This window comes from Cherax quadricarinatus, unplaced genomic scaffold (assembly GCF_038502225.1).
Source record: "Cherax quadricarinatus isolate ZL_2023a unplaced genomic scaffold, ASM3850222v1 Contig3446, whole genome shotgun sequence".
Taxonomy (NCBI): domain Eukaryota; kingdom Metazoa; phylum Arthropoda; class Malacostraca; order Decapoda; family Parastacidae; genus Cherax; species Cherax quadricarinatus.
The window spans coordinates 31,764-43,937 of NW_027198472.1; the positions used below are offsets into that span (position 1 = coordinate 31,764).

The 12,174-nt window shown below is 38.4% G+C and overlaps 1 protein-coding gene across 1 annotated transcript in view; it reads left to right on the top strand.

The window, feature by feature from the left end:
- LOC138852023 (fibrillin-2-like) overlaps positions 1 to 6,911 on the top strand; it is a 29,412-nt gene extending 22,501 nt beyond the window's left edge. The window contains exons 5-7 of the mRNA XM_070081638.1: positions 3,360 to 3,467; positions 6,216 to 6,395; positions 6,748 to 6,911. Of these exons, the coding sequence (XP_069937739.1) occupies positions 3,360 to 3,467; positions 6,216 to 6,395; positions 6,748 to 6,878 (419 nt within the window). The 3' untranslated portion in view covers positions 6,879 to 6,911. The remainder of the gene's footprint in view (positions 1 to 3,359; positions 3,468 to 6,215; positions 6,396 to 6,747) is intronic.
- The last annotated feature ends 5,263 nt before the right edge of the window (positions 6,912 to 12,174 follow it).

Below are 12,174 nucleotides of genomic sequence, written 5' to 3' on the forward strand. Positions count from 1 at the left end.
CCTCCCAGAAGAAGTGTGAGATGGTCCTTGGTTGCCTTGAATTCTGTAGCCTTCTTCTCATCTCTTGATAAGAAGGCGCTTGATGGCATCCAGTTCCCGTACAGCCCAGTTTCGTCAGCATTGAAAACTTGCTGAGGTGTGTAGCCACCATCTTCTATGATCTGCAACATAGCTTGATAAGAGGCTACTGCCTCTGTATCAGCACTCGCAGCCTCATCACTCGGTGAAATGTTCTCAAAGTTGCCACGTCTCTTAAACCTTTCAGATTACTCCTTACTTGTGCACAAATTCAACTCTCCTACATTCTCACCTTCCTTAAGATTTATTCTCTCAAACAAACTCTTGGCTTTCTACTGTATAACCAACGTGCTAAGAAGCACTTATTGCTGGGTCTGAAGTTCAGTCCAAGCCTGCAACAGTGACCTACAAGTGCAAGTAACACTACCAGAGACATAATTTGCGTGCTAATCGCATTGTAAATTTATGAAGATTTTGACCGTGTATACACTGGAATTGGGTAGTTCAAAAATTTTGAAGATTGCACCTGTTTTCCTTGCCAGCATCAACACATTGTAAAATATTCACTTTGATGTTTAGAGCATTGCTCTTCCTCTGCCTTCACACCATGGCAGTCATTATCATTTAACAGCCTTTTGAAACTCACATTGGCTGGATAAAATTTACATGAAGATTGAAGCTTATATAAAAAACAAAATGCAAAGTTTCACTGGCTCACCCAGCAGTAACAATTGCTATGTAGCAAGTTTAATTAGTGTACCTCGGCCTTCATTACTCCGACATGTGAGCCTGGCCACCATGTGTGTGTATGTGCGTGTGTTTGTAATGAGAGTATAACATCCTGCATTTCTAGTGCAAACTGCTAAGAGGAAATTAAGTGGAGGCTATGTTGTCGTTAGATGAAATTCTTCTCTAATTACTCCTTGGTCATTAACCCCCTCAATGTCTGAAGCCTTGAAATTAAAATTGCTCTCAATGTCCACATTTAAAAAAAAAACTCTTGTTAGTTAGAAGAGCATATTTTTCTGGTGGTAATAAAAGAAAAAAATCCCATAGTACTTGCCGTGATATGAAGGTGTGAAATTAAAGGTCACTGACTCACTGATGGCATCATTGGCAATTGCTGTACTCTCCACATTTTTCTGGAGTTTTCTAATTTTTTCCATTTTCCATTAACTTCTTTGGCCTGAGACCCATATCATGCACAGTGCATATATCCACCAGTTGTGTGCAACTCAATACCTGCACTAATAGTGTCATCAGTATATTGTTTACGAAACCTGTTTACACAACAACGTAAACACAGAGGTAAAAATTTTTTTACATTACTATTGTTCTAATATCTGTGGACATATATACAGGCATTGTTCATGTTCCTTTTTACATTCTTCACACATAAAGCATGTCTCTGCTCTTTGATGGGTGCCTTGTTGTATGTGCACATATGTAACATCACTTCTGAGCCCATTTCTTCTTTTCTGTAGCAGGAAGTCTCATTAAAAGTGATCACTAAGCTTCAAAGAAGATGGTACTGTATTTGGTGATAATCTCACAGCAATATTTCCAGCGTCGTGAGCTATAATTTTGGTCACTGTATCTTCGAAACCAAAGAACTTATCATCAGTTCTATAATTCTCATTGTTGGAGCTGTCACTGGAGAATAAAACTTGTTCAGTTTGCCTAGGACTGAGGCCTTTGTGTCCGCTCAGCATGGTGTTCCCACAATGCACTGCAGGGTCCCCAATTTTTTTTTATACTGCTCACACTGACCATGAAGATCCATTGTTTCATATGTAGGCCTACCAGGCATCTTGCACTAAATTTGAAGCCACTAGAATTTATGCAGAGATCTACATAAGGAACCCTGGCATCAGTCATGTAAATCTGCATGACAGCCACTGAAAGGGTTAATTGAAATTTCATTAAGCAAACTGTTTTCAAAACTTAAGAATTACCATATAAAATTATAAAGATATGGGAGAGGGTAGTTAGGGGAGATTTCTTAATGCCCTCAACAGGAAGAACAAGAAGTTGCACTTGTAAATTTGTGAAAAAAGTGATGTAAAGGATATTAGAAAATTTTTCACACTGGAATAAATAGCAGATGGCTGGAATGGGAACCAGGATCAGATACTGTGTACTACAAGCACTAGACAACTTAAATAGTCATATGACAGACAAAACACTAAAGAAGGAATAAAGTGATCAGAAATTGGTAATTTGGCCAATTTCACACAAATTTCAAAAGATACCAGTTTCAAAATGGTGTCCAGAATAAACAATGCAGACATTCCTGGCACTAAAATAACATTTTCTCTGTTCATTAGTCATGTCTCCAGGTCCCTCTTATATTACACTTGCTTTCCATTTTGAATTTTTATTCACTCAAAAAATAGAAGATTTACTGTTACGCAAACTACTGCATTATTGTAATAGTTGTATAAATAATGTCAACTCCTTCGTGACTGCATATTAGACCAACCAGTTAGACATGTATTGGATGGTGACATCATTTGTTTACTCTTGAACATTGGCAATAATTGAACATTTTGCTACTTTGAGCTCATTTTCAAGGTACTTTCCATCCTGAAACCAATCAGAATCATTTCTATTTCTGTAATATATCTTCCATTCTATCAAATGAGACCAAAAAAACGAAAATACAACCATAAAAAACATACAAAAATATACCGCAAAGTCGCTGTTTTACACCAAAAACACACTCAGCTTTTTCCTCACGCTCTCCGTGCTGCAGATTTTTTTTTATATAGTGCACACTTACCATACAGACCTATTCTATCATATGTAATCCCAAATTTACTAGTCACAGCTTATCTGAGTGAGCTGAGCTCATTGTGTCATACTATGGGACCACAGTGGCTTCAAAGCCACCCTTATCTTTTATGGACAGTGTACAGTGTTTGCACTTTACACAGCGAAAAGCATTTCCTTTATTGGTTGGAACCTTGCCTAGGGTTAAAAGTGAGCAGGTTTTAACAATAAATGGAGAAATACATATTGAAATGACTTATGCAGCGCCACCAGACGGTAGCGGCAGGTTGGTGCAGCGACCCCAGAAATTTGAAATTACGCTAGCTGAAATTAGTCCCGGATTACTGCTGGAACTGGATTAGTGATGGCCAACCTGTACCTGTAATATATTATTGAAATTATTATAATATATAATAATAAAAATCACAAAATATTAGTGTGCAATAATTAATATGGTTGTTGAAGAATCTGTGTGTAATGTCTTCCTTAAAAAAATATATATTTTATGTAGACAAACATAGTTCATCACACAGTCACAATTTTTTTCTAGTGACTTTCTTGCTTTCTAGGTACATGTTTGGAGCCTCGACCAGTCAGGATTCTTAGAAAAGAGTGTTGTTGTTCATCTGGTGCTGCATGGGGTCTGACCTGTGATCGCTGCCCACACATCAGTTCGGGTGAGTTGTACAGCAATTTATCTGCTATGAACTCAGTAACTTAACCTAGTCTGCTGCATGACTCACCATTATCAAGCATACTATTCACTAAGACTTTCCTCACTAATACCACTGGCATTATACTGGACACTATACTCACACCTAGGTTCTTCTCCTTGAGTGAAGTCTACAGCTTCTTTTCTCTGAGCCTATCTCTGTTTCTGGTCTTCTTGAGCCTTTCCCATTCTTCATGCATGCTTGTGTGATTGAGTGGGAGTAATAAAGCAGTGGAACAGGATGCAACTTTTGGAAGTTTGAAACAACTGTATGATAAAATACATACTGAAAACAAGATAGCATGAGCATAGCTTTGCTTTTATAGCTTCATATATGTATTCACAGTATGTTTAGCTAAAGTGGATGAAACAGAGCTTATAACATATTCAGATAACAACACTTTTATACAGGTTAACATTCATTTTTTATGCTTAACAAATAAAACAGATATAACATTTATCCATGAAGTAATTTACTCTTCTTCATTTCTCTGTCTCTACAGGTTTCCTCTTAATTATCTCGTTGTATTTGTTTTTCCTTTATTTATTTAGCTTGATGTCATGTAACACATAACATGTTATGTAGGTACAGTATATGTTTGTAGAAGTAATCATTATTTTTTATCAGAAATTTTATGTTAAACTGGGCAATTTACAATATGTCTGACAATTGTACTTATGTGTATACCTGGAGGGTATATGTAGGGCCCCGCTTTACAGCATTTTGCTTTACGGCATTCCACTAATACAGACTTTTCAATTATGACCAAAACTCGCTGTACGGCTCCCCCTATCTTTCTAATGCCTAGTTCTGTTGCTAACATAATATATGTGAAAAAATGGTCTTCAACTTTCTGGCAATGTCCGCTTTCTGGCGGTAGCCTGGAACCTAACCTGCCATATAAATAGGGCCCTACTGTACTTACTTATGATACTGCTCAGTTCTCCAGTACGTATTTCATTGAACACTTGTTGGAAAACTTTCATATTCATTTTTGTTAGCATTCTTCATATCGGTATGTTACTCTACTTCCAAGTTCAGCTGTGAGGAACATGATGTTGTATTAATTAATATGTTTGGTAAAAGAACACAAGTGCAACTTAACTCTTTGAGGGTCGAGACCCTTGCTTGCAAACTTGCTCCCTGGATCGAAGAATTTAAAAAAAAAAAATTCTTATGAAACAATAGGGAATCTTTTTCTGAAGTTAATGAAACCAAAAGCACAAAATTTGATGCTAAACTTGTGGAATTACTCTCTCACAAATTTAGCAGCCTCGGCAATATTTATGCATTGGCGATTTCGCCCACTGAGCCCTATTTTGGGTCAATTCCCTTGTTCCAGCCTACCACATTCATAGCTGTTTAACTAGAACTCCTTTTATTCTGTTGACTGAGTACAAGAAACTGCCCATTTACATATTTCATCTACCCAATAAAGTGATCAGAAATTACTAATTTGGCCAATTTCACACAAAATTCAAGAAAGGCCAATTTCAAAATAGGGCCCAGAATAAATAATGTGCACATTCCTGGCACTAAAATAACATTTTCTCTGTTCATTAGTCATGTCTCCAAACCCCTCTTATATTACACTTGCTTTTCATCTTGAATTTTTATTCACACAAATACGTAATAGATTTACTGTCATTCAGACTACTGCTTAATGGTAATAACTGTATAAATAATGTCAATGCATTCATGAGTGCATATTAGACTGGCCAGGTGACGTGTATTGGACACGTGATGTGTTTTGTTTACTCTTGCACATCGGCAGAAATTGAACATTTCTGCTACTTCGAGCTCAATTTCAAGCTACTTTTAGTCTATATTCCATTCAAAATCATCCCTATTTCTGTAGTATATCTTTCATTCTATCAGTTGAGACCAAGAAACCAAGAAGACAACATAAAAACCATACAAAAATATACCACAAAGTCGCTGTTTTACACCAAAAACACGGTTGCCGTTTTTTTTAACCCTTAAACAGTCCAAACATACAGATACGTTCTCTCGCGTAACACCCCAAACGTATATGTACGTTTCCTTCGTCATTCATTCAGCATTGGCACGATAAGCCTGAGTCACCTAGACATAAGAGAATGGGTGTGCGCACTCACTGTGCGCCATATGAAAAAAATTGAGGACGCCTGGGTACCATATGCTCTTTTTTCCTATTAAAATTTTTTTTTTCTCAAAAAATTCGGGGTGCTACACAAGAGAACGTATATATATATATTTGGACAGTTTAAGGGTTAATCGTTATGCAGTGCGTGCTGCAGGATTTTTTTATACTGCACACACTGACCATGCAGACCCATTCTTTCATGCAAGATTGGAAGCTCCTAAAATTTGGGCGTAGTTTTATGAGACCGACCCCGAAAGGTTAGTGTGACATTTTATTATGACAACGTTTTGCTCTCCAGGAGCTTTTGTCAAGCTGTTATGGCTTGACAAAGCTCCTGGAGAGTGAAGCGTTGTCACAATAAAGTGTCACATTAAGTTGCACTTGTGTCCTTTTACCTAACATACTGTCGGTAATTCTTTTTTTTTTTTTTTTTTTTTTTTAACAAGTCGGCCGTCTCCCACCGAGGCAAGGTAATTCTACGAACATTAATTAATATATTCAGACCTGAAGATTTGTCTTTTTCTGAGGACAGATTCCCAGTTAATTTTTTTAAAAATTCCATTATCTCTTCTGCTTATAATCCATAGCTGAGTTTGAGAAGCTGTGTCCGCTGGGACCTGGCCGATCAGAATCTGGTGCTGATCTGAATGAATGTGAGATCATGCCTGGATCATGCCAAGGAGGAGACTGTGTCAACACTGATGGTTCCTTCCGATGTGAATGTCCCATGGGTTACGTTCTAGATCATTCTGGTCGCCGTTGTGTAGGTTAGTAACTCCCACAGTACAAAAGATTATTAATTATCTACTAAATTTTGATTTGTAATTATTTGTAAATTTTACTGGGGAATAGAAATGATAGATACTTTTATGACAGATGGTTTTATGATAAGTGTATAGTTGTCATAAATGCTAAATACTTTTATGATAAATGGTTTATATAATATATAGTTGTCACATCTGACTATTATATCTGTGACTTGTGCAAAATGTGTAATATATTACACATAAGGTCAGTTAAATAACAGTTTTTATGACCAGGATAAATCTTCAAAATGGAAAATTAAGTAGGAATAGAAAATACAAATGATTAATGGTTATGCCTTGCTGTTTTTTCTAGACGACAATGAATGTGCTGTTTCAAGCGTCTGTGGTAATGGCACCTGCAGCAACGTGGAGGGAGGATTCGAGTGCTCTTGCCAAGATGGATTTGCACCAGGACCCATGCAAGTATGTGAACATAACTATTGATATATCTTATGATGATTTAACATTTAATTTTGATTAAATAATGGTTGGATTATTTGGAATTTAATAAATATTATATTTATACATAAGTTGTGGCTCAGATAACAGTGGTCTCAGCCTGTGTGAAACATCACTCTTCATAGAAATTGTTTGTTAACATAATTTATTATGTATTAAAGCAATGAAATATATATATATATATATATATATATATATATATATATATATATATATATATATATATATATATATATATATATATATATATATTTTTTTTTTTTTTTTTTTTATTATCACACCGGCCGATTCCCACCAAGGCAGGGTGGCCCGAAAAAGAAAAACTTTCACCATCATTCACTCCATCACTGTCTTGCCAGAAGGGTGCTTTACACTACAGTTTTTAAACTGCAACATTAACACCCCTCCTTCAGAGTGCAGGCACTGTACTTCCCATCTCCAGGACTCAAGTCCGGCCTGCCGGTTTCCCTGAATCCCTTCATAAATGTTACTTTGCTCACACTCCAACAGCACGTCAAGTATTAAAAACCATTTGTCTCCATTCACTCCTATCAAACACGCTCACGCATGCCTGCTGGAAGTCCAAGCCCCTCGCACACAAAACCTCCTTTACCCCCTCCCTCCAACCCTTCCTAGGCCGACCCCTACCCCGCCTTCCTTCCACTACAGACTGATACACTCTTGAAGTCATTCTGTTTCGCTCCATTCTCTCTACATGTCCGAACCACCTCAACAACCCTTCCTCAGCCCTCTGGACAACAGTTTTGGTAATCCCGCACCTCCTCCTAACTTCCAAACTACGAATTCTCTGCATTATATTCACACCACACATTGCCCTCAGACATGACATCTCCACTGCCTCCAGCCTTCTCCTCGCTGCAACATTCATCACCCACGCTTCACACCCATATAAGAGCGTTGGTAAAACTATACTCTCATACATTCCCCTCTTTGCCTCCAAGGACAAAGTTCTTTGTCTCCACAGACTCCTAAGTGCACCACTCACTCTTTTTCCCTCATCAATTCTATGATTCACCTCATCTTTCATAGACCCATCCGCTGACACGTCCACTCCCAAATATCTGAATACGTTCACCTCCTCCATACTCTCTCCCTCCAATCTGATATTCAATCTTTCATCACCTAATCTTTTTGTTATCCTCATAACCTTACTCTTTCCTGTATTCACCTTTAATTTTCTTCTTTTGCACACCCTACCAAATTCATCCACCAATCTCTGCAACTTCTCTTCAGAATCTCCCAAGAGCACAGTGTCATCAGCAAAGAGCAGCTGTGACAACTCCCACTTTGTGTGTGATTCTTTATCTTTTAACTCCACGCCTCTTGCCAAGACCCTCGCATTTACTTCTCTTACAACCCCATCTATAAATATATTAAACAACCACGGTGACATCACACATCCTTGTCTAAGGCCTACTTTTACTGGGAAAAAATTTCCCTCTTTCCTACATACTCTAACTTGAGCCTCACTATCCTCGTAAAAACTCTTCACTGCTTTCAGTAACCTACCTCCTACACCATACACTTGCAACATCTGCCACATTGCCCCCCTATCCACCCTGTCATACGCCTTTTCCAAATCCATAAATGCCACAAAGACCTCTTTAGCCTTATCTAAATACTGTTCACTTATATGTTTCACTGTAAACACCTGGTCCACACACCCCCTACCTTTCCTAAAGCCTCCTTGTTCATCTGCTATCCTATTCTCCGTCTTACTCTTAATTCTTTCAATTATAACTCTACCATACACTTTACCAGGTACACTCAACAGACTTATCCCCCTATAATTTTTGCACTCTCTTTTATCCCCTTTGCCTTTATACAAAGGAACTATGCATGCTCTCTGCCAATCCCTAGGTACCTTACCCTCTTCCATACATTTATTAAATAATTGCACCAACCACTCCAAAACTATATCCCCACCTGCTTTTAACATTTCTATCTTTATCCCATCAATCCCGGCTGCCTTACCCCCTTTCATTTTACCTACTGCCTCACGAACTTCCCCCACACTCACAACTGGCTCTTCCTCACTCCTACAAGATGTTATTCCTCCTTGCCCTATACACGAAATCACAGCTTCCCTATCTTCATCAACATTTAACAATTCCTCAAAATATTCCTTCCATCTTCCCAATACCTCTAACTCTCCATTTAATAACTCTCCTCTCCTATTTTTAACTGACAAATCCATTTGTTCTCTAGGCTTTCTTAACTTGTTAATCTCACTCCAAAACTTTTTCTTATTTTCAACAAAATTTGTTGATAACATCTCACCCACTCTCTCATTTGCTCTCTTTTTACATTGCTTCACCACTCTCTTAACTTCTCTCTTTTTCTCCATATACTCTTCCCTCCTTGCATCACTTCTACTTTGTAAAAACTTCTCATATGCTAACTTTTTCTCCCTTACTACTCTCTTTACATCATCATTCCACCAATCGCTCCTCTTCCCTCCTGCACCCACTTTCCTGTAACCACAAACTTCTGCTGAACACTCTAACACTACATTTTTAAACCTACCCCATACCTCTTCGACCCCATTGCCTATGCTCTCATTAGCCCATCTATCCTCCAATAGCTGTTTATATCTTACCCTAACTGCCTCCTCTTTTAGTTTATAAACCTTCACCTCTCTCTTCCCTGATGCTTCTATTCTCCTTGTATCCCATCTACCTTTTACTCTCAGTGTAGCTACAACTAGAAAGTGATCTGATATATCTGTGGCCCCTCTATAAACATGTACATCCTGAAGTCTACTCAACAGTCTTTTATCTACCAATACATAATCCAACAAACTACTGTCATTTCGCCCTACATCATATCGTGTATACTTATTTATCCTCTTTTTCTTAAAATATGTATTACCTATAACTAAACCCCTTTCTATACAAAGTTCAATCAAAGGGCTCCCATTATCATTTACACCTGGCACCCCAAACTTACCTACCACACCCTCTCTAAAAGTTTCTCCTACTTTAGCATTCAAGTCCCCTACCACAATTACTCTCTCACTTGGTTCAAAGGCTCCTATACATTCACTTAACATCTCCCAAAATCTCTCTCTCTCCTCTGCATTCCTCTCTTCTCCAGGTGCATACACGCTTATTATGACCCACTTCTCGCATCCAACCTTTACTTTAATCCACATAATTCTTGAATTTACACATTCATATTCTCTTTTCTCCTTCCATAACTGATCATTTAACATTACTGCTACCCCTTCCTTTGCTCTAACTCTCTCAGATACTCCAGATTTAATCCCATTTATTTCCCCCCACTGAAACTCTCCTACCCCCTTCAGCTTTGTTTCGCTTAGGGCCAGGACATCCAACTTCTTTTCATTCATAACATCAGCAATCATCTGTTTCTTGTCATCCGCACTACATCCACGCACATTTAAGCAACCCAGTTTTATAAAGTTTTTCTTCTTCTCTTTTTTAGTAATTGTATACAGGAGAAGGGGTTACTAGCCCATTGCTCCCGGCATTTTAGTCGCCTCATACGACACGCATGGCTTACGGAGGAAAGATTCTTTTCCACTTCCCCATGGACAATAGAAGAAATAAAAAAGAACAAGAGCTATTTAGAAAAAGGAGAAAAACCTAGATGTATGTATATATATATATGCATGTGCGTGTCTGTGAAGTGTGACCAAAGTGTAAGTAGGAGTAGCAAGATATCCCTGTTATCTTAGCGTGTTTATGAGACAGAAAAAGAAACCAGCAATCCTACCATCATGCAAAACAGTTACAGGTTTTTGTTTCACAGTCATCTGGCAGGACGGTAGTACTTCCCTGGGTGGTTGCTGTCTACCAACCTACTACCATGGAGACGAATGGTACTTGGGACCTGACGATCTGTTGGAGTGTGAGCAGGGTAATATTTAGTGAAGGGATTCAGGGAAACCGGTTATTTTCATATAGTCGGACTTGAGTCCTGGAAATGGGAAGTACAATGCCTGCACTTTAAAGGAGGGGTTTGGGATATTGGCAGTTTGGAGGGATATGTTGTGTATCTTTATATGTATATGCTTCTAGACTGTTGTATTCTGAGCACCTCTGCAAAAACAGTGATAATGTGCGAGTGTGGTGAAAGTGTTGAATGATGATGAAAGTATTTTCTTTTTGGGGATTTTCTTTCTTTTTTGGGTCACCCTGCCTCGGTGGGAGACGGCCGACTTGTTGAAAAAATATATATATATATATATATATATATATATATATATATATATATATATATATATATATATATATATATATATATATATATATATATATATATTTCAGATATTTGGGAGTGGACGTGTCAGCGGATGGGTCTATGAAAGATGAGGTGAATCATAGAATTGATGAGGGAAAAAGAGTGAGTGGTGCACTTAGGAGTCTGTGGAGACAAAGAACTTTGTCCTTGGAGGCAAAGAGGGGAATGTATGAGAGTATAGTTTTACCAACGCTCTTATATGGGTGTGAAGCGTGGGTGATGAATGTTGCAGCGAGGAGAAGGCTGGAGGCAGTGGAGATGTCATGTCTGAGGGCAATGTGTGGTGTGAATATAATGCAGAGAATTCGTAGTTTGGAAGTTAGGAGGAGGTGCGGGATTACCAAAACTGTTGTCCAGAGGGCTGAGGAAGGGTTGTTGAGGTGGTTCGGACATGTAGAGAGAATGGAGCGAAACAGAATGACTTCAAGAGTGTATCAGTCTGTAGTGGAAGGAAGGCGGGGTAGGGGTCGGCCTAGGAAGGGTTGGAGGGAGGGGGTAAAGGAGGTTTTGTGTGCGAGGGGCTTGGACTTCCAGCAGGCATGCGTGAGCGTGTTTGATAGGAGTGAATGGAGACAAATGGTTTTTAATACTTGACGTGCTGTTGGAGTGTGAGCAAAGTAACATTTATGAAGGGATTCAGGGAAACCGGCAGGCCGGACTTGAGTCCTGGAGATGGGAAGTACAGTGCCTGCACTCTGAAGGAGGGGTGTTAATGTTGCAGTTTAAAAACTGTAGTGTAAAGCACCCTTCTGGCAAGACAGTGATGGAGTGAATGATGGTGAAAGTTTTTCTTTTTCGGGCCACCCTGCCTTGGTGGGAATCGGCCGGTGTGATAATAAATAAAAAATATATATATATATATATATATATATATATATATATATATATATATTTTTTTTTTTTTTTTTTTTTTCAACAAGTTGGTCGTCTCCCACCGAGGCAGGGTGACCCAAAAAAGAAAGAAAATCCCCAAAAAGAAAATACTTTCATCATC